General features: G+C 39.2%; 1 protein-coding gene across 1 annotated transcript in view; it reads left to right on the top strand.

The window, feature by feature from the left end:
- The first annotated feature begins 254 nt into the window (after window positions 1-254).
- SOHLH2 (spermatogenesis and oogenesis specific basic helix-loop-helix 2) overlaps window positions 255-26,601 on the top strand; it is a 50,224-nt gene continuing 23,877 nt past the window's right edge. Inside the window, exons 1-6 of the mRNA XM_082700463.1 lie at window positions 255-327; window positions 9,772-9,986; window positions 19,558-19,619; window positions 19,700-19,804; window positions 21,342-21,441; window positions 23,509-23,619. Coding sequence (XP_082556589.1) covers window positions 280-327; window positions 9,772-9,986; window positions 19,558-19,619; window positions 19,700-19,804; window positions 21,342-21,441; window positions 23,509-23,619 — 641 coding nt within the window. The 5' untranslated portion in view covers window positions 255-279. The remainder of the gene's footprint in view (window positions 328-9,771; window positions 9,987-19,557; window positions 19,620-19,699; window positions 19,805-21,341; window positions 21,442-23,508; window positions 23,620-26,601) is intronic.

The raw sequence follows: 26,601 nt of genomic DNA, 5'->3' as shown, positions 1-26,601 counted from the left end.
AGCCCTCTCCCTGGGAGCCCCCCGCAGCCCCTCCCCCAGCCCAGGTCCCGCAGGGCCCCTTCCAGCAGCCTGCAGCTCCCCCAGGTGCCCAGGCCGGGGGCAGCAGGGCCACTTTAAGGCAGGCCGGGGCTAGGGGGGGTGGGGGGTGGGGGCGTACGCACCCACAGCTGTGGGCGACGAGCCATCCGTGCGGCGGAGCGGGCGGCCAGGACGCGGCGGCGTGGCCGAGTTTCTCCTGCGGTGAGGCTGCCCCAGGACCCGGCACGTGGGCAACGGGCCATGGCGGCCTCAATTATCCGCCCAGAGCGCAGCCAAATCCCTGGCCAGGTAAGAGGAGGAGGAAGGGGAGGCAGCTGCGTTGTTTGTAGCCGCGCGCGGGCCCGGAGCCCGGTGGCCCCCTTGGCCCGCACAGGCATCTCTCATTTGGGGGACGCCGAGGAGCACGGCTCCAGGAGGGCCACTTCCAGGGGCTTGAGCCGGTCCCCGAGGCGGGAGGCCGGAGAGGAGGCCGGCTGAGCGGTTTTGTTACACAGACATGCCTCTCGGGCGCTTGACGCTTCCCAAACTCCCAATTTTCCAGCCAGCCACCCGGGAGGCTTACCCGGGAGCGGAACTTAGTAGGTATTCCAGAATGGGAATGACGACAACTTCGCTTTTACTTTGAATATAGGAAAGTGTTTTTAACCCGGGAAAGCTTATTTTGAGCATGCTTGTCTCTGCACAGCTTGGCATGCTTTTTTCAGTTCGCCTGCGGGCATTGGGTCCAAAAAGTCCTTGCATGTCCTTCCCCAGGCTTACACCCAAACCGGCAGTTGTGCCTGGAAACCAAAGCCCGTTGGCGGGAAAAGGCATCTGTGCTGTTCACACATCCTCCCACCCTCCGGGGAACTCAAAAAGCCCACTGGCCTCTTTTGAAAGCACCTGATTTATCTTCCCCTTAGTAGAAGCATAAAACCATGACTGGTTTAGAATAAAAGAAAAAAAGAGGGAGGGAGGGAGGAAGACAGGAAGGAAGGAAGTTAGTTGATGATGATTAACCCTCCAGAAAGAGAGCATAAAGCCTCGCCCATTTCAGAAAGCAAGGCAATCTGGTGTTGACTTTTATTATTATTATTATTATTATTATTATTATTATTATTATTATTTCTGGATAGAGAAATAGGAGAAGCAAAACTTTTGGGCTGCCTGAAGTTTTGTTGCCCTTAGAATGTTCCGTGTACTTAAATCTCATTCCTTAAGCACAAGCTTTCTGAAATGACCACTTTGAAGCGGACCAGTTTAATCGGTTTTCTTAATTATTTCAAAACGGATGCACCAATTTAAACTCGAAGGGAAAATAGTATTTTATGGTGCAGGATTAGGCAAAGCTGCACAAAATGAAATTCTGCATAAAATATCTGATTATCTAGTTGTGTAGAAATGATCAAGCTTCCTACCCTTAACGAAAGTCTGAAGCCCCAACCGAACCTTTTGTTTGCATTTGAAGAGCGGCTTGCTAAGTTTCTCCAGATAGAGCTGTTTAAATCCCTTGACTCCTGGGGAAACCGGAGGCCAGCAATTGCCCTGTGAGAGCACCAGCCCATGCAGCTGCTGCTGATTGTCAGCTCTGCTCCTGGTGATAAGAGTGACATAAATAACAACTCACTAAAATGGAGGAGTGATTTGCTTTAACTACTTCATCACCTGCTGTTACTAATTAAGGGTTTAGCCTGCTGCAGATTGCAAATGGAAATCCAGTGTTCTAAACATGGTGGAGACTGGAGTGCCCTGCGTGATGTTGTGATTTAGCAATCAGACTGAGTGGATACAGACCAGAGGTGACGATTGTGTCGAAATTTAAAAACTGCCTACACCTCAACGATCTATACCAAGGTGTTAGCAGTGTTTATCTCTGAAAGGTGGAATTGAAAATACTTTTTATTTCCTCTTTAGGCTTTAAAAAAAAAAAATTCCAGTATTTCTTGATGTATATGCATTGCTTCTGTTTTAAAAAAAAAAAAGTGCAGTAAGCAATTCAAATAGAAAAAAATTTCCCATGTAATAAAGTCCTACCATCAGTCGAAGTTGTGATGCTCACAGGTGAAAATCTTGGATGTACTAAAAAAGGCAGTTTCCCAAAGCAAAATGTCATAGAAAGTTTTGTTCATTTTCATTTTATTATTCCTATCAGTGGATTCTTCTCATCACCTGTGTTCATATTACACTGCCAACAAGATATTTTTAACAGCATAAATATTCAGATTTATGTTGATTAGAAGCTATTCAGTTAATTCAAGTTACCTTAGGATAGTGGACTAGGACAGTGTTCTAATTTGTCTGATTGTTAACATTCCACGTGTGCTATGGCACCAATTTTGTAAGACAGGGAAGGAAGCCTTTGGCAGGAAAGCAAATAAGTTCTTTCCAGAGCTGCTTTATTTCATGCTCCTCTGTAAATTGCCTTGCATCATGGCGCAGAACTGTAGACGTTTATGCAAAACGGCCTGTTAGTGGTGCTGTATGGCCTTATCCCTTTCTGGATCTTTCCTCTCTGATCTCCCTCATGGCCTGCTCTTCAGAGCTTGCTCTTGACTCCTCTCCATAGTAGCTGAGAGATTCTGGGGAAATTAGCCACTGATTCCCTTCTGGTGGAATCCTGCAGTCAGAAGGATCTGCGCTAGTAGGAATGGGTTCAAGTTAGCTGCTGTTTTCTGTTATTTAAGGCTTTTCTCCTCTTTGGGCCCTGTTTCCCCTTCTCCGTGGCTCAACATAATGAAAGAGCCATTTGACTTAGGGCGGTTTTCACCACTTGATGGGGACACATGTGCCCCCTCTAATTCCACTTCCTTCCTTCCCCATCCGAGTGACTGGATGTTTTCTGTGTGCAGGCTTGGTATTATTTCAGAAAACATGGCCATAACTACCAAGTACAGGACATGGTCCTAACAGGGTAACAGCCTTTGGATTTAAGTATTACCACCTTCCAGACGAGGATCACAAGGGTCTTACTCAAAGCTGTTAGTAAGTAGCTGGACTAAGCAACAGAACCTGGTCTGTGTGCCTCGAAAGCCTTTGCCCTCTGCCCACAGCATCCAGCTCTTGGAAAAGAATCAGGAGTAGCTTTGGTAGAACTGAGGCTTATACATGATTCTTCCTGTGCTCTGAAGACTGAAAGATTTGTATAGCAGCAGAAAAAAAGGATTAGAATGTCAGCCCCATGAAGGCAGGGACCTTGTCTGTCTGTTCACTTTGTATTTGCAGCACAGCATCTGCCATGCAGCAGGGGCTCAATAATTCTCTCTGGGGAGAGAATACAGATAACATTCATATTTAAGTGATGCAAAGTGGCAGGATGTTTTAAAGGAAAGAGAAAATAAATGTTGGTAGTAGAAAGTTTTATAGGTTATTAATAGCCCAGTACACCTTTTTATATATATTATTTTAGTGCAATTATTAATAGCACTCTCTTTCCCTCTCAAAAGTGTCTCAGTTTAGAAGATAAATGGACACCTTGTCTGTAGTAGATAGCTTAGTTTTGGACATTCATAGGTTGCTTCAGTTAACCACGTTAATTAAAAAGCAAAACCATAATTGCTCCTTTCATGATCACTTGTTAATGACCATTACAATTCTTGGCATTTGGTTCACAAAGGACTATATTGGTATAGAAGAAGCCCTGTGCTACAGTGGAGATTCATAATCTGAGCTCAAAGGCATCGCAGTAGCTTTGAGTCCCACATTGCTCCTAAAGTGCTATTGGAGATGGAGGATGTTTTTAAAATGAAAAGGAAACATTCTAGAAGGTTCCTGATACTCTGTACTGTAGAAATTCCCAAGTGTTATGCTGCCTTCTTAGAACATAGGACATTTGAGGGAAATAGAAGGAAATAAGGCTAGTGACATGGGTTGATACCAAGCTATTGAAAGGCTATGCTAAGGAGTTTGAATTCTTACCTGTTTAAAACAGGGTGGGGCAGGTGAATGAGACTGGGTCCTGATGGTGAATGGAGCACCAAAATCAACATCCTGGTCCCACCCACACCCCAGAGTAGGACATACTTAACCATGAGCTGATACCTTCAACAAGGAAATATGGGGGAAAAAGGGAATGTGTGTGTGTGTGGCTGGGGGGGAGGGGTGTGATGGTGAGGGGGAGGCAGCAGGTAATCCAAATTAGAGGTCCAAGGTTGACTTAACCAAATGCAATGTACAGCACTTCATGGAATCTTGGCTTAAAGCAGCTTCTTTCTGACCATTAAAAAAAAAAAAAAAAAAATCCACAGGGAAACTTGAAATTTAGAAAGCAGATGTGATCAAATTGCCACTAAAAGAAAAGTACAAAACCATGGCTTAAAAGATCTAAAGAAGAAAGTCAGGGGGAAAACAATTCTAGTGGTAGGCGAGGCTGAATGTTAGAGGAAACTGATGAAAGTTGACCAGAGTGGGCTCACCTGGTGATGAATTAGGTATATGCAGATCACCTGGGCGAGGTGGGCCCCTAGACTCTCCCAGCTCACTCCTACTTCATCCTGAAGAGAATGAGCTGTATGTGGGACCTGGGTTCCTAGTGTTGGTAATTTCCAGAACTTTATAATTGGCCAGGAGAAATAAAGGAATGGCAGGTCTGCCCGGGAAGGAAATAGACTAAAGTACTGGGCTTTCAGAGTATTGCCTTCCGTTATTATTTTGACAGTGGGCTGGCCTCAGGCTCTCTGGTCTCCAGCCTTGCTTCCACTGTCTTACCCATTCACACCAAGCCCACAGTTGTCCCTGCAAAGAAGCAGCCACTGGGGAGACTACTTGTACATGATGACTTCGTCCTTGATTCATACTTATGTCTGGATAACCAAGGATCTCCAGACATTAACAGAACTAGACACAAATGCAGACACTAGACGCAACTATTCCAGAGACAGGTTATTAAGGGAATAGAAAAAACTTCTAAAATTCTGATTTGTATTCTCCGTGAGGGTATCGCATCCTAAAAATAGCAAGTTATGAGGAAGTACCAAAAAAGAAAAATCTTAGAAGTGAGCAATTCACATTAAATGAACTGAAGTCATAAAAATCTTTGGAAGGACTGAAGAATGAGCTGGTGATATAAAAAATGAAGTTAAGGGACTCTCTTTGAGAAAAGCAGAGACATGAAGAATCCATTGTGGATGTCCCACATCTAGTGGGAGATTGCCAAGGAGGGATGAAGACGGAGGGAATTGGGAAATGGAAGGAAACTTACAGAGCCAAAGTTCCACTGATGCCAAGTAGGATGAATAAGACCTATGCTCAGACACATCCTAGAAAACTATCAGAACTGGTAGCATAAAGAGAAAAGCACAGACGGGAAAACAAAGCAGCTCATTCTTTTTATCAACAACTGGATGCTAGATGAAAATGGACCAATAGCTTCAACGTTCAGAGGCAAGGGATTTTTGACCTTGGAAATATTTACCAGGTAAAACTAGCACTGGATTGTGAGCCCTAATGCCACTATTAAGTAACAGAAATAAGGGGTTTAACTCCTGAAGTCTTATGGGAACAGCAAGAGGGAAAAAGGAAAATCCAATCAGCTTAACAGAAGGCATGGGAAAAAGAAACATAATTACTGTGGATGGGAAACATGAAATAACCAATGAAGGGAATAAGACCATTTCACATTAAGTTATAAAAATTTTACAATTGATATTATATGATAATAGTTAATGTACATTAGTTAATGCATTAATATAATTAATTAAATTCCTACATTAAAACTAAAATCACAGATTATGGAAAGAAACCTAAAAATTCAGATACATACTATTAACAGAATTCACACGAAATTAAAATGATATAGAAAGGCTCAAAATAAAGAGATATGAAAAATAACTATATACTAGAAAAAATTTCAAGTGATAAACATTAAAAAGGACAAAGAAGTATATTTCAAATATATAGTTTTCTGCCCATAAAATTATCAATGTATGATTTATAGACTTAAAATATGTTATATAAACATTTAGGTTATTATATAATATATATCAAATGTTATAATTATGTTTTTATGTGAATATGTATAATTATCATGAACATCTATATACCTAACCCAAAATTAGATACAGTCTGTAGTTGGAGAAATTTATAAATTCATAAACTATAATTAGGAAGGATTTTACCACATCTTATAAACTGAAAGTTGAAGTAGACCTAAAGTAAGAAATAAAACAGTAAGTTCTGTCTAAAAAGTAGAGAATACGTGCCCAGCACATATGTGCCCAGCAGAAAATACATATTATTTTCAAGTATCCATGGAACATTAAAAAAACTGTATTACACCACAAAGAAAATACCAACGCATTCTAAGAAGAAGTCATGTAGGATACATTTGCATTAACAATGCACTGAAATAAGAAATGAGTGACTGACTAGTCAATAACCAAAAAAATTAAAAACCAAAACCAAAAGCACCATACTGTTGAAATTTGAAAACAGTTCAGGTAGGTGTTTAATGGACCTCTGAGGTTAAAATGGAAGTATAAAGTGAAATTACAAACTAACAATGAATGAACGTAGACACAATATATATCAAAATCTTTGGGGAACAACAGAGTGCCACTTGGAGGACTGTGCCATCCAAAAGCACTTTTGGCAGTGATGACAGTGTTCTATAATCATGCTGTCTGATACGGCAGCCACTTGCCATATGTGGATATTGAGCACTTGAAATGAGGCTAGTGCAACTGAAGTGAATTTCAAACTTTTAGTTAACATAAATTTAAATAGCCACATGTGGCTCTCAGGGTGGACCACACAGTTATAGCCTCTGATAAAGCATTGCCAAGGAAAAGAAGATAAGAAAATTTAATTATATATTATCCTCCAGTTAGAAAGCAAGAATAACAATAATATAATAAATATTATATACATTTAAAAACTAATACATTTAAAAAGAGAATAAAATGAATTAAAATATATATATATATGTGAACATAATTCACTTAATGTAGAAAATCTAAATTTACTGGTAGTCATTAAGGAATTGTAAAAGGTACTCTAAAATCCATCTCTGTAAATGGCTTCAGGCCCAGATTCTGCAGACATGTTTATCTAAATTTTAAGAAGCAGATAATTCTGTTTTATAAAATATTCAAGACCATAGAACAATATTGAAACTTTCTGTTTCATTCTTCAAAGCTGGCATGACCCTGAGATACCCAAACCAGATAAGACAATACAATAAAACAAAATTGTATCCAGTTTTACTTATGAACATAGATGGAAAAATCTAAAATAATATGAATGAATTTAGTCTACACGTTATAGGTTTATCCCAGCAAGGAAATTATGGCATGACATTAGGAAATCTATTAATGTAATTCACTACCTAACAGAATATAGAATAAAGGAGAAAAAAGTATAATTATGTTGATCCATAAAAAGCATTTGGTAAATTTCAGCACCTCTTTCTGATTTAAAAGTCTTAGCTTCCAAATAGAAACTTCGTTAATTCAGTAGACGGTTTGGACCAGAAACTTTCTGTATCCTATTTAGTGGCAAAAACATTGAATTATTTCCACTAAACTCGGAAACAAGACAAGAATGCCTAGTGTCACTTCTATTCACCATTGTTTTGGATGTTATAGCCAATGCTTTAAGATCAATGAATAAAAGCATAAATTCTGGATATAGGGACAAATGTGTCATTTTCATTTTATTTTATTTTTAGAGAGGGAGTGTGCATGCATACTCACAATTGGGGGGTGAGAGAGGGGCAGAGAGAGAGGAGAGAGGGAATCTCAAGCAGGTTCCTTGCCCAGCTCAGAGCCTATCATGGGACTCAGTCTCATGACCCTGAGATCATGACCTGAGCCAAAATCAAGAGTCTGACCATTAATCACCTGAGTCACCCAGGCACCCCACACAAAATATCATTTTTGAAGGCAATATGATTATATATCTAGAAAATTCAGAAGAATCAACTAAAACATATTGGAACTAAAGAGGAAGTACCATAAAGTTCTTGAAGCAAATTCTTCGTAAATTAGTAGTAGTCTCTGTGTTAGTAGTAATCAATTAGAAAATACAGAGAGTGAGAAAAATCTATCCCCTTTACAATGACTCCAGAACTTTGAAATATCTAGGACCAAACATGAGAACCTGTGTAGAATCTATATGAAGATAGCATTTAAAAAGGCCTGAGGAGGGGCGCCCGACTGGCTCAGTTGGTTGAGCAGCTGCCTTCGGCTCGGGTCATGATTCCAGGGTCCTGGGATCGAGCCCCACATCGGGCTCCCTGCTCAGCGGATATCCTGCTTCTCTCTCTCCCCCTCTCCCTGCCGCTCTGCCTACTTGTGCTCTCTCTCTAGCTCTCTGTCAAATAAACAAATAAAATATTAAAAAAAAAAAAAAAAAGGCCTGAGGAAGGCACCTGGGTGGCTTAGTGGGTTGGGCCTCTGCCTTCGGCTTGGGTCGTGGTCTCGGGGTCCTGGGATCAAGTCCTGCATCAGGCTCTCTGCTCAGCAAGGAGCCTGCTTCCTCTCTCTCTCTCTCTCTCTGTCTGCCTCTCTGCCTACTTGTGATCTCCGTCTGTCAAATAAATAAATATTTAAAAAAGAAAAAGGCCTGAGGAATTGTTGAACTACTGTGAGAAAAGCAACTCACTTTGAAAAATATAATAACGCCTTCATGGAAAAAAAGGTGTATGTATAAAATTATCTGGAAGGATATAGACCAAACTGTTGACAGTGGTTGCTTCTGAGGAGGGGATTAAATGAGTAAATAAAGATAGACTTTTTTTTTTTTTTTTAACAGAAGAAGGAAGAAAATTAGAAGGCAGATAGAAATGGAAAGTGCCAAAGTTTTGCTTACTTTGAACTTGACTAGTTTCTTGCACCTCAAATCTTCCTTCCACCCACCCCTGGGAAACCAGGCTGAAGGGGAGTGGAACCCCCATGGTGGAACAGCCTTCCCAGCATCCTGGCTTGCAGATTTGTGTCTTTGGCAAGCTGCCTTTCTCTTCATAGGTGTTTCCAACTCTTGGGCCCACTTCTTTAGGCTTCAAGTCTGGTCAGCTCCCAAATCTGTTTTCTCACATGGACCTGTCTGTGGCCTGCCATTTCCCACTGTTTCCTGACTGTTTGCATTAATTCAAGCATCCCTGTTCTTTGACAGTTTTAAGTGGATTGTGTTCAATAACTGTAGAGAATAAAACGTAGGAAAATGTGAAGATGGAAATTATATTATTTTCTAACTGAATATGCTTGAAAATAATCCCAAAAGGAAAGAAAGATGCTTTTTTGGCCCCAAAATATTGGGTTTTGAATAGCATGTGTATTCCATTTAAAGAAAATACTATGCATGTCTCTTGGAATTTAGGAATTCGGAGCTTACTGTGTTTTCTGGAATGTATGTTTCATCAAAATAAATGGTTTGGGAGAGCCAGCAGTTGGTTTTTCTCACTAGTAAACAGATTTTTGAGCAGGATAAGTGATTGGGAAACTGGGCCTTAAGAATCCTATCTGTTGTTCCTAGGATGAGAAAGAAACCCATGTGAAAACCGTAGTAGAATACCATTTGTACACAAAAGTATTTTTAAAATAGCATGACCTTCAGATCCATTCATGACCCCAGGTACTGAAGGCAAGAAATTAATAGTTCCCGTCCCTGAGATGCTTCTAGTAGACCATTCAGTCTACTTGTAGAGTCAGTTGTTGTGTTCTTTATCACCTTTATTTATTGTATCCTCTTGTACATGACATTTTCTCTATGCTCAGATGTTAATTATGTGGTACTTCTGCCTTTTTCCTTCTCTTTCAGGCAAAAATAGACCTCTTGTTAGTTGGAGACCTCACTGTTCAGTACCTGGCAGATATTGCACAGAAATCCTTTTCAAATATTGCAAAAGTCACCATAACCATCAGGAATGTGGGGCAGGCAGCCGCACTGCTGAAGGACCGCCCATTTGACATGGTTTTCCTGAGGATGACTTCTTTGCCAACAGCCGAGTTGCTGGGAGCTATCAAATTAATTAGGTGAAGTTCAAAAACCTTGACTCTATACCTTTATAAAAGTTTTTATTAAAACCCTTTTCTAGTACAGAAAAAAACACAAACTTTAAAAGTTGGTACTATGTATGCTCTAATTTTTAAGATGAGAGATATTTTCATGGGCAGAATAGGTACACATATTATTGTTTTTGTTACCAGTTTGACATGCTATTATAAGAATTATCATTTTAATTTGAAAAGTAATAGATGTGGGTGAGAATGTGAGAATTAATTTATCATAGAAATTTATTTGGTATAAATAATCCCACAGCTACTCTCCTTTTTAATAACTATGTCACTTAAAATGGCATATCTTTTCATTAATTGTGATGGCAGATACTAAAGCAGGGGAGCACTCTCAGCTCTATGTCATGTTAGCAATGGACTAAAATGATCTTTTTCAAAGATGTCCTAATGTGGAAGAGCCTTAAGGCTCTCCAGATATGTCCAGTCCAGATCTATATTACATCCAATACTTTTGCTTCATCTTGTAGCTCCATAGACATTCTGCTTCTGTTTGACCCACTCCGCTCTAGAGGTCTGGAGTCTGGTGGTTGGAGAGTTAGGTGTGTGCTTTCCTGCCTGACTACATAGGATTTTGAGCCATTTTGGATTTTTTTTTTTTTTTTTTTTTTAATGAGAGAGAGAGATTGAGAGAGGTGGGGTGGGGTGGAGGGAGAGAATTGTAAGCAGGCTCCACACTCAGCTCGGAACTTGACATGGGGCCTGATTTCACAACCCTGAGATCATAACCTGAGCCGAAATCAAGAATCGGATGCTCAACAAACTGAGCCACCCAGGCACCCCCCATTTTGGGTGTTTTTAAACAAGGTTAGGTCAAAAGGAATTTCTTCCCTGTCTATGAGAAGATTTGAGAGAGCGAGTATAATCACAGATGATATCAGAATATTGAAGGACTTGTAATAATTACAGGACAGGCCTTTCTGTCAGAGACAATGTTGTTATCCCTGAATAACAAGGAGCAAGCCTGTTATGTTAGGGGCCAAGAAAAGTTGAAATGGGAAGAAGTCAAATCGACGAGCTCCTTGTTAAAAAAGAGAGACAGATGCAGCTCCAGAGGTTTCTTAGAACTGGTGATCCTCTGCATTTCTTTTGGCTTTCCTCTGGGAATATGCACTCTAGACAAATTAGGTAAACTACCTCAAAGAGGATTTCATTTTCAAGATATGTTGTGAACTGTCTTTCTTCTGAAGATACGCCTCTTTTGTTACATACCTTTAAAAAATGACTCCTATGAATAGAGTTCCCTGGCTGGGACTTCATTTTAATTTCACATTTATTGTATTTCAACACTTTTACAACAGTGTTTTGAGGAAGGTAGAGCAGGGTTTTGTCATCCCTACCGGGACAAAGGACGAAAGGTGAAGGGATTTGCCTAAGGCCACATGACTGACTTTTACAAAACTCAAACTAGAACTCTTTTCTCTTCATGTTCTTTGTAAAAGTCTGTAATTACTTGGTTTCTCTGCTGAAGCCCCCTATTTCACACCCGTGAGGTTCAGTGTTTGCCACACTTCGTACAAACATGTTTAGCATTTTGGAAGAGTACTGGACAAATTAGTGTGGCTAATCTCTTTCTTCCTTTTAAGAGTAGGAGCCTAGCCAGGTCCCTCTGACTGTAGTAAAGGCTTTGTATTTGCTAGCATTGAAGCTACATTTTGAACAGGAATAAGATTATGGTTCTATTTAAGAACTAGTTTTATGTCTAGTTGCAAATATTAAAAGCTAGAAGGTTAGAGAACTCCCCGTCTGATACTCTCCTGTGTGGGTTCTCCCCACTGGTGGTTTCTTTGCTCTGAATAACACAGCTGACGACTTTTCTGCAGGGAAAAGAAGGTAGACGAAGGTACTAAATATACAGAAATGCATATGGTAGTTCTGTTTTGCTATAAAAACATTTGTTTCAAAAGAAAAAGAAGATCATTTGAAAACACCTGGATATGTTTCTCTTGTTTCTTGTTCTGCTAATACCTAGTGTATAGTATAGTACCCAATACCTAGCTGGGGTGTGAGGAAACGACTGTGTGGGTGTGTTGGGGAAATGCCATTCAGTGCAGACATTGCCTTCTAGCTTTTGCCTTCCTCCCTAGAAAAGGCATAGTTTTCTTTGTGGAATCTTTGCCTTTCGTGATGCTAGCTTCAGAGGTTTAGGATGTCCCTAGAATTCCCTTTCTTGCCCTCAGAACTGTTATGTGTTTATGACTTATGAATTATTTAAACTCTTGTGGGATTATACATGTTTGTATTTTTGTTTCTGTTTTTGAACCTGTGGTTTCTCTTAGAGTAATGAGTCCTGTAAACTTACTGCCCCATTTGTAAGGCATTTAAATCTTCATCATTCCTAAAGCACTGTATCTTTTGAGTTGGCGCTGACATTTAATGTGCAAACCAGAACGAAATGTTTAGCTTTTCTTTTGCTGATTTTAGATTTTTCCCTCTTACATCCTTGTTGCTTTGTAATGTCTCAAAATCTGGATGAGTTCTGCAAAATACACAACTGTTTATGTTCTCTCTCTAGGTATTTTATACATTTCACCAGTTAGTAAGAAGCTTAATGTAGACTAGAAATGTCCCCATTTATTTGCAGTATTACAGCCCATAATCACAAATCTATATATTTATAATACATATGGATTTCTACTGAGGATGAGAAGGAAGTATATAGCCTGTTAGCTATAACATTAGGTTTTCTTTTTTTTTTAGAATAAAATGTAAGCAGCCTATTTAGGATTTTTAAATTTATGCTTATATAAGAACTATGTTTTCAGTTTAAAACTAATCAATGATCACTTTAAATCATTCATAAAAATATTGGTAATTTACAGACGGACATTCTCAAGAATTATGGCACATCTTAGGGGCACCTGGTGACTCTGCCTTTCCTCAGGTCATGATTCCAGCATCCTGTATGGGGCTCCCTGCTCAGTGGGAAGCCTGCTTTTCCCTCTCCCTCTGCCCCTTCCCCTGCAATCTGTCTGACTCACTCTCTTCTCTCAAATAAGTAAATAACATCTTAAAAAAAAAGAATTATGGCACATCTCAATTATAGGTTAATGATCTTAATAGTACTCCCCAATTTTATTTCATTTTATGAATACATTGTTATTGAGCCAGATGAACTTAAATATTACCCACTGATAGAATGTTTTAAGAGTCTTAGGGTTCATATGCTTGGCTTCAGACTTCCAAATTGAACCCCACTCAAAAAGCAGACACTTGATAATTCAAACACATCCTGATACCTTATCTTCCAAAGCCAGGAATGGAAAATTAAAATGTGTTTTAAACTCATCGACAGTGTATGGATCCCGTCTGAAATTGTGATTTTTCCATTCCATGAAATGTCTCTGCAGTCCTTAGAATTCTGTGCTTGTGAACTCTGAGTAGTTCAGCAGTAGCAAAGGAATGCAGAATGTGGTTCCATCTGTTCTGGCTACAAATCAAGTTTGGATCTGATTTTATTTTTCCCATGTAGTTTCAATTGTCTGATCAGTTAACTTATTACTTCACTAAGAAAACCTAATCTTGTGAGCCACAGGGATCTATCCAACAAGCTGTCCATTTGTGTTCCCAATTCCAAAACATCTTTGACTTGACAGTGCAATTCAGTAAATCTTACTAGTTAGTTGGCATGACCCAGCCCCTGAATGCTTGATGATAAAATAACAACAAAATATCAAAGTAGTTTTGCTAAAAACATAATCCTATGAATTGACAGTTGAGTGTAAATGTGGTGACCCTGACTTAGGTTCACGGCAAGAAGAGTGTAATGGGAACAGAGCAAACCAACCATCACTATCAACAGAACAAACCCTCAGAGCTCAACTAGATTTTATCACAGGTGCCCTATTGGGAGCAAGGGAGCATAACGTTTTCACATGTAAAGCTCTCAATTTTCTCATTGAAAATGGTTGTTTTAATTAAGTCATTAGCAAAGAACATTATTTGTTACAAGTCCCAAATAGGCCTGCCAGGTTAGTTTGGCTCCAGTTGGCCCACAGATGGCATAATGGATAACTGTGCTCAAGAAGGCTACCACCCAAAAGCGACACTGGCTTTTGTCCCTTGAAGTCCTTGTACTCCAGAAGTTTCCCCTGGCTTCACAGGGACTTATAAGACACCACTGGTCCTTTTATTAGATGGTAGATTTCCGAGGCCAGCGCTTTCTTGAGGTTCTTTAATTAGCTGTGTGTATGACTCAGCTCAATCAAGTCACTTTATACGACCTTTTTTATTTTTTTCAGCTACCAGGGGCCAGACCTGGGCATAGGGGCAAGATTGGGGATCTGTACTGCTGTGGTTTGAGCTTATTTCTCCAGCTCCAGAGATACCAAAGACAGGTATAGGAAGGGACACTAGAATATCAACATCCAGTCTTGTCTGTAGAGTATGGTCTCAGGAACTGTATCGACATTTAAATGAACTGTCCCCCAATGAACTGCAAATTTTTAAAGCCCAAGAGATTTCAACTGAGAAGGTACTCATAAGGCCTCAAAACCTGCAATTTGATTTTGGTATATGGAAGAATTGCTGTTAATTGAGGTGGATGAAAGAGATTTTTGCTTTATTTCTGTGTTGCTTAGTTTTAAGGAACATTCATTCATTAAGAAGAGGATTTTTTTTTTCTTTTTGTGATCCTGGAAACCCTTAGCTTATCGATCTCTAGAGAATATGAATGAGCAGCTGAGCACCGGACCAGGATTCTGGGAATTCTCTTGGTTCGTGGAGCTCCTGTACAGCATCACAATTAGAGTTTCACTGGCAGGAGAAGTGTTGGGATTGGTAATTGATTCTGTACTAATGACAAAAATCCAGGAATTCCAACTCTGTCTGATGTAAAGCTTGAAATTTGAAAGTCATCGTGAGGGCATATAACACTATCCAAGTCTAATCTACTTTTGTGCCAGTAATGTCAATTTGTAAAATAAAAAAAAAAAAAAAACAGACACAGAATATTTCTAAAAGCAAAGAATCTGTTTTATTTAAAATTTCTCTAATTCTAGAGTATTTTAGCTTATAATTTCTCTTTGTGAATCAGCAAAATATTTTTTATTTCAGAAGTTGAGCTAGATGTTTCTTTCTGTGGTCCTATTTGTTTAGTTCATTTTTCCTTTCCACTTCCGTTTCCCCGTCTCGTTATCATGCCTACATCATATCCCACTTAAAATTATACATGAAATGCTTACATCGTGGCAGGTGACATTCTTATCTCCCTCCATGCCACCAGGCCCTCCCCCACCAGTAAGCTAATGTGCCTTTCTTACCTCCACGTCTGGTCCGCCAGTCAGTCCTAGGCTCCCTCCCGCATATGCCTGTTTTGATGGTCGTACTTCTGCCTGAGCGTCTCATTTCCTCATAGAAATGTGCATTCTCTCTTTTTTCCTCTTTTAGCCCTAACTCCTCAGAATTCATACAGCAGAATCAAGCCTGAAGAAATCTCAGTTGTGTGCATGTCATATGTTAGCACTGTCCTGCTTGTTTGAAGTAATTAGTAAATACTCTGAATTATTTGATTTTTTTTTTTTAAAGAAAGTTCTCTGGTATGTCTACTTTACCATCAGTTCTTGGCTGTGTACTTGGAATATGGTCTCCCAAATCTACCCTGTGCTGTCATCCTCCGTCCACCCCATCGTAGAGTGGTCTTTCTAAAATGCAAATATAATCCTGTTAATGGCTTAATAGCTTCCCATTGTCCATTTTAAGAAAATACCAAATCTTTAATTGAGCCTAAAGTTCTACATACCTTCTCTGGTCTTATGTTATATGTCTCTCCCTTAGAGACTCAGTACCATCTTGGACTTGTTTGACTTTCTCTATATTCCAGGGCCTTTTCCCAGGGCCTGTTCTGTTTGTCCAGAAAGTAGTTTACTGCTTATCTGCTTCTGACCCCAGTAGCGTTACTACCTTGTGTAAAGCTAACTCCTAATCAGCCACAGAGGCATTTCTGGATGGAAGCCTGAGGCTGCAGGGTGGGGTAGTTCCCAGTTATGTCTTTCCGCTGGCCTCTATGACTTTTCTTCACAACACCAGGTATATATTTGGCTACTTAATTAATTATCTATAGTGATTTGTTCAACATCCGACCCCCTCAAGAAACTGTTCACTCCAGGAGAGCAGAGACCTTGTTTTCCTGTCCATGATATTCCCTAGAGCTTAGCTCAAGTCTGGCACTTAGTGGGTTCTCATAGTAGATTACTCAGATATATAAATTATGTATACAGTTGACCCTTGAATAGCATGAGGGATCGGGGTACCAATTTCTTGCATCGTCAAAAATCCATGTATAACTTCTTTACAGAGGGTATTTTTTTATTGTGTTGAAATCCCATAACCGAAGTGTTACCATCTTGTCCATTTTTTAGTGTTCAGTAGTGTTAAGTGTATTAACATTGTTGTGAACTGTACCTCCGGAACTTTTTCATCTTGCAAATCAGAAACTCTATTCCTATTAAACAACTCTCCCTCTACCCCTCTTTGCATCTCCTGATAACCACCATTTTACTTTCTGTTTCTATGAATTTGACTACTTGAGATACTATAAGTAGAATTATATAGTACTTACTTTTTTGTGACTGGCCTATTTCACTTAACATAACGTCTTCAAGGTTTATCCATATTATAGCATTTAACATCTTTTCCTTCTTTTTAAAGACTGGATAATATATTCCACTGTATGCATATAACACTGTGATGGTTAATTGGGCCATGGGTACTCGGGCATTTGGCCAAACATTCCACTGGGTGTATCTATAAGGTTGTTTCTGGAATATTTTCACATCATGTTCACAGCAGCACTATTCTCAATAGCCAAGAGGGAGAAGGAACCCAAATGTTGACAGACAGATGAATGGATAAACAGTGTGGCTATATTAATCAGATTGTATTCTCAAGAAACAGAACCAATAGGATGGCGAGCTCTCTATCGATCTATCATCTATCTGTCCATGTACCTAGAGATAAAGGAGGAGAGAATTTGATTTATTTTAAGGAAGTGGCTTATGACATTATGGAAGCCAAGAAGTCCCAAGATCTGTAATTGGCAAACCAGAGATCCAGGAGAGCTGATGTGTAGTCATTCAGAATGCAAAGGTCTGAGAACCAGGAAAGCTGATGGTATTAAATTTCATTTGAAATGCTGGCAGGCTCACCACCCAAGAATAGCTGATACTTCAGTTTGAGTCTGAAGGCTAGAAGAGGCCAATGTCTCAGCTCTGGAGTCAGGCTGGAGGAGTTGCCTTCTTACCCAGACTTTTTGTTTTATTTAGGTCTTCAGTTAATTATGTGAAACCCACCCACTCTAGGAATATCACTCTGCTTTATTCAGTCTATCTCCATTCAAATGTGGTTCTCATCCATGTGTAACTTTTGACTACCTCCAAAAACTGAATTACTAATTACTTGCTGTTGAATTGAAGCCCTGCTGATAATTTGGAACAATCAATTAATATCTATTTTGGATTTTATATGTATTATATGCTGTATTCTCAGAATAAAGTAAAGCTAAAGAAAAGAAAATGTTATTAAGAAAATCATAAGGAGTGGCGCCTGGGTGGCTCAGTGGATTAAAGCCTCTGCCTTCAGCTCAGGTCATGATCCCGGGGTCCTGGGATCAAGCCCCACATCAGGCTCTCTGCTCAGCAGGGAGCCTGCTTCCCCCTCTCTCTCTGCCTGCCTTTCTGCCTACTTGTGATCTCTCTCTGTCAAATAAATAAATAAAATCTTAAAAAAAAATCATAAGGAAAAGAAAATATACCCACTACTCTCCTATATTACATTTATTAAAAAATCTACATGTAAGTGGATCCACATAATTTAAATCCTTGTTGTTCAAGGGTTAACTGTAATGTGACTTGGAGCATAGAATTGTGTGTCTTTACTTTCAATGCATATATAAGATAACCTAACAATATTGTTTAGTGAGGGTTCTTCCAGGTCCTGTCTTAAGGAATAAATAATAACCATGCTTAACCACATACTGATATAATAAATGATGCTTTAAGCATTAGAGAATAGTTATTTTTTCTTAAGCAGTTGAGCAGTTCTCTTTAAAGCCTTGTTCACAGTAATATTCTCCTTAGAAAATAATTTCCTTCTAGCTAATGCCAATGCTCAATATCCATTAAATTATTAGAATTTCCAACTAACTGATCTCCTCGGTGTAGTTTATTGTAATGCCACATTTCTTTGTTTTATTTATTTTTTGCTTCAATTATGTAAAAGTAGAGAGAACAGTATAACGAACTTGCCTATACCCATAATGCAGCTTTAATACATGACCAATCTGGTTTCATCTCTGCCCCCTCCTACCTTCCCACCCCTGTTCACTGGTGAATTATTTTAAAGCAAATCTAAGTACTTTCACCCATAAGTACTTTAATAAATACCTCAAAAAGATAAGGACTCTTCTAAAAAAAAAGAAAAAACACAATAACAATATCACACCTGAAAATTAATAAGTTCTTTAAATTATCAAATACCAGTGTTCAAATTTTTCTGCTTATAATTTAATTTTAAATTTTTTATTTATTCATTTTTTAAAGCTTTTATCCATTTAAGTAATCTTTATACCCAATGTAGGGTTTGAAACGAGACTCCAAGATCAAGAGTCACATGTTCCAATGAGCCAGATACTGCCCTATCTTTTGATTTTTTTTAAACTGTTAGTTTAGGGTGCCTGGGTGGCTCAGTGGGTTAAGCCGCTGCCTTCGGCTCAGGTCATGATCTCAGGGTCCTGGGATCGAGTCCCGCATCGGGCTCTCTGTTCAGCAGGGGCCTGCTTCCTTTCCTTCCCCTCTCTCTGCCTGCCTCTCTGCCTGCTGTGATCTCTCTCTGTCAAATAAATAAATAAAATCTTAAAAAAATAATAAAATAAACTGTTAGTTTATACAAATCAAGATTAAATTTTCCCTTTCCTCTGTTTTAATTTCTTTGTTTCTTACTCTTTATATTTTTTAAAGGGGTCATTTGTCTTACAGAATTTCTCACGCTCTAGATTTTGCTGATTTCATCCCCACAGCATTCTTTAAAATATTTCTCTTTTCCTTAAATTTCTTGTAAAATGGTGGTTAGGTCAAGAATCTGGATATGATTTAGGCTCTTTTTTTTTTAAAGCAAGAATAGAAATGGTCCAGCCCTTCAAAGATCTCTGATTGGAGATGCTGCTTTTACTAAATTTCCATATTAATGCCACCATTTTAAGTTCTACAGAAATAAAGGAAATCACTCTAGTTTAGTTCTTAGTAAGGTAAAATACTGAATCCCAATTTTTTTTTAAAGATTTTATTTATTTATTTGACAGAAATCACAAGTAGGCAGAGAGGCAGGCACGGGGGGGGGGGGGGGGGGGGGCGGCAGGCTCCCTGCGGGGGGAGAGGGGGATATGCTGGGGGAGGGGGGGATGTGCTGGATCCCAGGACCCTGGGATCGTGACCTGAGCCAAAGGCAGAAGCTTTAACCCATTGAGCCACCCAGACGCCCCCTGAATCCCAATTTTTTAAGTGATGATTTTGGTTCATGTTGACATTTTTTCCCTCAGATTTGGCAAGAAGAAAAATACACATTTGCTGTTTGTTTTTATCACCCCTGAAAATTTTAAAGGTATGTGCCTGCTGGACATAATATTTGTTTTTTCTTCAAATAGAAATCATAAGGTCAATATTTAAAACAAAAACTCTTAGGTTGTGTTTCAGGGCACGGAGCTGACATTACTCTAAATGAACCAATGACCATCGAGAAAATGAGTATTGTGGTAAAGTACTGGAAAACCTATTTCTCAAATACTGGTGAGTGAAAACTGAATATCCAAAAGTTTGAAAAGTCCTAATTAGATCTACAAAAGCTACACTTAAACATTTTCAAGTTGGCTTTCCACTTATGCTTTTTATTTGCTAAGGATTAACTATTTACTGCTAAGGATATACTATTTACTGTAAAGCACATGCAATCCCTATTAATCATAGTCTAAAGGGAAGATGTGTAAATAAAATAAAAGGAAACATACATTTTCTACCTGTGAAGAAAAAATTTACATCTTCCAAAGTTGAAAATGTGTTGCCCAAGGGCAAACACAGTGCTGTGGCAGGCACAGGGGTTTTCTTTTTAGTGCCCTAGTTGCTACCATCATTTATTACTCTTTAAAGTGGAATTAATCATATCATTGTGTGAGTATCTAAAAGCCAAGGCCACCAACCTTGAATTGTATCACACTTTCTGCTTTGCAAAACACTCTCTCATAGATTAGTTTATTTCTTTAAGTTAATAGGGTGGTTATCCTTTCTGTTTTAGAATTATAAATACAGATAATTAGCGTCAATGCTTCAATTAGACCTCTCATTTCTAAACTCTTCACCTACATTGTATTATGTGTATCTCCAGCATCTAAACACTTAAGCTGATTAAATTTACTTTAATTTGGCTTCTAAAAGGACAGACTCCAATTTCTGAAATTAAATTCTACTGGAGTCATTGTTGTTCAATGACTATGGTTTTCCTAGGCCTGGGACACTAGGTAGGAATTTTTTTTTTTAAATTAAGATGATGTATTTCCTAAAATGGGCCTGAAAAACCCTTTCAGGATTATCCTGTATAAACTCCTGCTCCAGATGGTATGGGACTCAGTATATCCTTCCTTCCTCCCTCTCTCTCTCCCTCCCTCCCTTCCTTTCTTTCTTTCTAACATTCAGGGAACATTAGTGAGCCTGTTCTGTAACATTCCAGTGGCTCCCAGTCTCTGCAGCCTCAGAGTTCTTCCTGAAAATGGCTAACTGGTGACCCAAATCCTCTTTGCAACCTCTTATTCAGCTCTCAGTGGAAATAGAGCAGCTGCTCCTCACCACCTGTCCAGCACCCTCCCTATTGGTCATAACCACGTCTGCTTCTGGTCATCTCATCTTTGCTCTGAGGATGAGCAGCTGCAAAGAAAGAAAGAGAAAACATCAGATGTCATATTTTGACAATACAGCTGCTTACTGTAGACTTAAACATCTTTCTCTGATGTTTATCTATAAATAAGAACTTAATAAATAAATTCAGTTGAGTGTGTTTTAAGCACATCTATCACTAAGTTATTAGAATCTGGTTGAAAGAGGATGTCCTGGATTGAATGGAATGTATATTTTTGTTTTGTGTTCTAACCAGGGTGGTTTCATACTTTATAGACTAAAATCCAAATTGCTTTCTATTTTTAAAAAATATTGCTTTTTAAAATTTATTGAATAAAAAGTGGCAACTGTTTTTTTGATGAGCGCTTGTATGTATGATCAACATTGTCCCCACCAGTGATTTTTAGAATTAAAATTGTCCCCTCTTTAAAACTTTCAGCTAAGACTGAATATTCTGTAAAGCCTGAAGAACCAGGATTGCCCCTGCAGAAGTCCTGCAGTGAACAATTGGGATATTTTTCTACTGATCTATTTGCTTGGTTAGTTTTTTTCACTTTTTCATAATAACAATGTTTCCTGTATAACTTCTGGAGAACATACTGATTGTGGAATACTAGTTTGTGTGCTAGGGGTGATGCAAAAGGAAGAAGAGATAGAAGGGGGATGGGCCGTTTTCTGTATTTCAGAGTCCTGAGCTGGGACTGTATGTATATATGGCAGGGGGATTCACTTCAATATAGGAAGTGCTTCGTAGCAATCCTGGTTGGCCACAGCCAACCAAAGTGAACTGCGAGGTAATAAGTTCCCCAACACTGGATGTGTTAGAGTCTGGTTATTGTTCATTAAAGTTAAATAATAGCAGTGATATTCAAATGTTTTAGAAACAGTACAATCATCTTCAAACAAAAACTTTACATATAACCTCAGTATTTAGTCAGACAAGAGCAGCCTTAGATGTTACCATCTAACATTAAGCTTCTCCTTGATGTCCTTTTTTGAACTCCTGAATCTATCTCCCCAATTATTGAAAACAATACTTAAAAAGGTCTATCTCTGTCCCCACTTCTCCCACCCCAAGATATTAGAACTGGTATTCAAATCTGCATTGGACAAGCAGTTGAACTGGGGTGAGACCTTTCCAATGCTAGAGTTATCTGCTTATAAAAAATTGAATTTTTATGAATTTCTTTCATTCACTTTAAGCTGATTTCCAAGGAGATTTTAAATAGCAAATAGGGTTACAAGGAATTAACATAGCTGCTGAGGACATGGGTGGTGATGGTGAGAATTTTGAGTCAGTCACTTCCGGAATTTGTAGAATGTGACCATCAACTATTTGTAGAAATGTGACCATCTATTATTTTGAACAAGGAAAAGACTTGGCAACTAATAAGTGAGGGTAAACCGAGATGTGCTCACTTAAATTATGCAGAGATAGCAACAGGTTTCTTGATTTTAACCTGAAAGAAATTTATTATCTAATACTTTTTTGGGGATATGAGGTTGGGAAGGGTTTTGAAAGACTATGGGATTTTCTTGAATTACTTATAACTTCTTTTTGAAGCCCCCTTGTCTTAAATCTTTGTTTTTCCTCAGAATTCTACCACTACAAATGAAAGTAAATTTTCAAATCAAGCTATTTCCCTTGGGATAGAAGAAATAGTATTAGTTTATAAGTTTCTTACGTAAATATATATATATTTTTTTCCTTAAGATTTTATTTATTTATTTGGCAGACAGAGATCACAGGCTGGTAGAGAGGCAGACAGAGAGAAAGGAAGGGAAGCAGGCTCCCCACTGAGCAGAGAACCTGATGCAGGGCTTGATCACAGGATCCTGGGATCATGACCTGAGCCGAAGGCAGAGGCTTTAACCCACTGAGCCACCCAGGCACTCTTATATTTAAAGATTTTATTTATTTATTTAACAGAGAGAGATACAGTGAGAGAGTGAACACAAGCAGGGGGAGTGGAAGAAGGAGAAGCAGGAAGCCTGCTAAGCAGGAAGCCTGATGTGGGGCTTGATCCCAGGACTCTGGGATCATGACTCCTGGGATCATGACCTGAGCTGAAGGCAGACGCTTAACAACTGAGCCACCCAGGCAACTCTCTTAGGGAAATATTTTTAAAAAGAATTAACCAAAATGCTTGGAGGAGTTTTAGACAAATGGTAGAACCAGAGGATTTCTAAATGGAAGGAACTTGACCTCTGCTAATCAAGTTGGAATGGTATACTGTGGCCCTTTAATCCTTTGTGTGTTTTCCTGTAATATACCTTTCAATACAGTCATATAATTTTTGGTAGTCATAATCAGTGAGGTCAGAATATTTTAATTCTGCGTGTCTCTGTTATTCTTTATCTGTATATTTTAGAACTTTGATTAGTCATTGGACTTATGGTGATCTTGATCATAAATTCTTTAGAGTCCCTGAAATAAAATATTCTGCACCAAATATGTAAGGCAAAGTGCTATGGTATTTTCCGCACCTTTGCATGAAGCAAGGGACTTAGAGAAGCACCTTTGATCAGCGTATTGGTGCTTCTTGTTTAATATTGCCTGACAGTTTTCCTCTTAAATCTACGACATGATTTTCTCTTGTTTCTAGCTCTGGATCCCTAAGAAATGACTTTGGGCTTGAATTAAAGGCTCCGTTGCCAGATTTTGAAAAAAACAAAAAGATTTCTCTTCTTCATTCAAGCAAGGAAAAGCTAAGAAGGTGAATTATGGTACAGTTCGTTTTTAGTATTATTCCTTTCAAGGAAGAAATTACCTTCATGAATCGCATAATTATTTGTAGTACTGTTAAAAGTTTCTGTGAAACTAGTAAATCTGACAACTAAACATATGCAACTCCATTCCTTTTCATTCAACAAATATCTGTGAGTATCTGATATGTGCTAAAATATGATTATAGCACCAGATAAAAAAACATTAATCCTTGCCCTTCAAAACCTTAGTCTGGTGCTCAAACAGATTTCTGGATAGGCTATTACATAGAAAGTTATATTTTCATAAGTTTCATGATAGAGAGGAGCACATAGTAAGCACACTGGGAAAGTTACTTAAGACAACCTCTTTCAAGGGAGCAGGAAGGCTTTCTTGAGGACATGATGCTAAATTGAGCTTTAAATGAAAAGTGACAATTTGGTTTAAAAGTCGGGAGGATGTTTCATGAAGCAGGAATAGTAGGTGCAGAGGCTGGCAGTATCAGAGAGTTCAGTGGATTTATGAACCTGCCAGTGTGTCCATGTACTGGGCTCTGATGGCACAAGTGGAAAGAGGCAAGAGACAAGAAGTAGGTAAGGGTCATGCACATCATGTTAAAGAATTCAAATTTGAATCTGAAACTGTTGGAGAGGCACTGAAGGATTTTTACCAAGGAGGGACGTGATAAGATTTGTACCTGGGGAAAAACAAAACAAAAAAAAACCAAAAAGGATTTGCACCTGGAGTGAACACAAGCAGGATGTTAGAGAGTGAGTTGAATCTGGAAGTCTGCGGAATCTGTCAAAAGAAGTGATGAATCCTAACTACGGTTTTAGAAATGGCAGTAGGAAGAACAAAAGAATTCCAGATATACTAAGTGGGTAGATTCAGTGGAAGCATGGATGTGGGAGGAGTCAAGTGTAAATAGGTGTTGGGTCGACCAACTGCCTGGGAAGTCTAGTAGAATGGCAGGCTGGCAGTGGGAGGTGATTTTTGCTCTTGTTGGGTGTGAACACCTCCTTTTTTTTTACACAAAGCTGTCTAGTCAGGAGTTGGCCCTTAGGTTCTAGAGAAAGATCTAGGCTAGAAATACAGACTTAGAGCTCTCAGAGATAGCATTTACTTAAAGCAGTGGATGTAGGGATGGATATGATAACTTTGCAAAGCTTGTAGAGAAGAGATAAGTGGGGAAAAAAAAAAAACTTTGGAAAAATCTAAGGTATGGGAAGCAGAAAAGAAATCGGGGTAAAGAAAGATCAAGAAACCAAGAGGGACTGGAATTGAGACCAGGGAGAAGAGTTTCCTAAGGGAATGAGTGTTCAAGAGTATTGATGAAGTTCTAGAACCTAGGTGAGGTTCGGTCGGCTGAGGTCCAGAGCCGATGACCAAGAAAGAGTTCTTGAGACATCTTTGGTGCAAAATGATGGTTTATTAAAGCACGGGGACAGGACCCGTGGGCAGGAAGAGCTGCTGTCCCAGGTTGTGAGGGTAGGCATGTTATATACCTTGCGGTTGGGGGAAGGTAAGGGGAAGGGATGGGAGGTTTCAACAGAGTTCTCACATGCTAGGGAGGGCCTACAAGGTGCTGGGGGGAGGCCTTGCCCTTATGGCCTGATCCATGTCGTCTTTAGGTCAGGCATTAACATCAAGATAGTTGGGAGGTTCTTGGTGGGGTATTATGATCCGGCTATCATTTACATTCCCTTCTACCCCAGTCTCCTCCAGTTTATGGTGGGGAGGGAGACATTAGGGCTTCAGGAACTGAGAGTTATTTGCCTCTGGAAATTTGTGCTATTGATAAGGTAACCTCCCTGTTTAGGTCTCTAGGACATCTGTAGAGCAAGGGAGATTCCTGTTCTGCAGGATTGTGATCCCTGCAAGTTAACTATTTATCGTTTTATGGCAGTCAGGGGTGTCTGAGGAATGCCACACATATTACGGAGGGGAGCCGGTGAAGAGGGGGTGCAAGGCGCCAGCTTTTGCTTTGTCCTCAGTCAGCCTCCTGCTCCCTCATCAGTATCACATGGCAGAAAACAAGTAAGGGGAGAACTAGTAATTAACTATTCGTATTTGGCAAAACGTAAACATCATTGGTCTTGGTAAAAATAATTTCATTGGCGTGGTTAATGAAGAAACACCATTGTGGAATGATGGAAAATGAAAGGTGGGAGCATAAGTGAAAGGAAAGAGAAAATGAGGGTGTATGATATGTAAAAGGGGATCTAGAGTAAAATGAGAAATTTTGATAAGATTGGGCCAGACTTGAATATGTTTATATTTATATTCCAAAAGAAAATAGCTGGAAGAGAGATAGAGGTCTTAAAGATACTCATGTTCTGATGATCGGTGTTATTAAAAAAAAAAAAGGTGGATCTGTGGTATAAAAAATGAAACCAAAAGTTGTTGGCTTGATACATGGTTTTATGAATTAACAATTTGAGTAGGGCTCAGTGGGCAATTCCTTTGCCTCTATGATGTCAACTGGGGTCACTGGTGGTACTCAGCTAGTGGATGGTCTAATCAAGACAGTCCAAGACATTATGCCTGGAAGGCTTTGCAGGGATGGTTGGAAGGCTACGCCCACTGGGACTAGCAGTTGAAGCTTCTTCAGCATGGTAGTCTCAGGGTAGTCAGGCTTCTTACATGGCAGCCCAGGGCTTCACCGTTCCAAGAGACAGAGGAAGCTGCCACTGTCTTAAGGCCTGGGACCAGAAACAGGCTTGGTTCTATTTCTTCCATATGGTGTTCGTCACAGCAATCACAGAATTATCCCGATCTAAAGGAAGGGTACATAGAACCTTATCTCTCAGTGGGAGGAATGTAAAATAATATTAATCCCCAGAGCTGAAAAGGGGGGTTGGTAATGGACTTGGTATCCCTGAGTAGATAGAAGTTTATGGATTCTAGAACCAGGTGGAACATCTCTTTAAGGAGCTAAAGCTAAATGTGAATAAAGATGAATCTTTTAATGGGAGCCAGAAAGGAAAAGGAC

Source organism: Mustela nivalis, assembly GCF_964662115.1.
Source record: "Mustela nivalis genome assembly, chromosome: 15".
Taxonomy (NCBI): domain Eukaryota; kingdom Metazoa; phylum Chordata; class Mammalia; order Carnivora; family Mustelidae; genus Mustela; species Mustela nivalis.
This window is presented reverse-complemented; position numbering and strand designations above follow the sequence as displayed.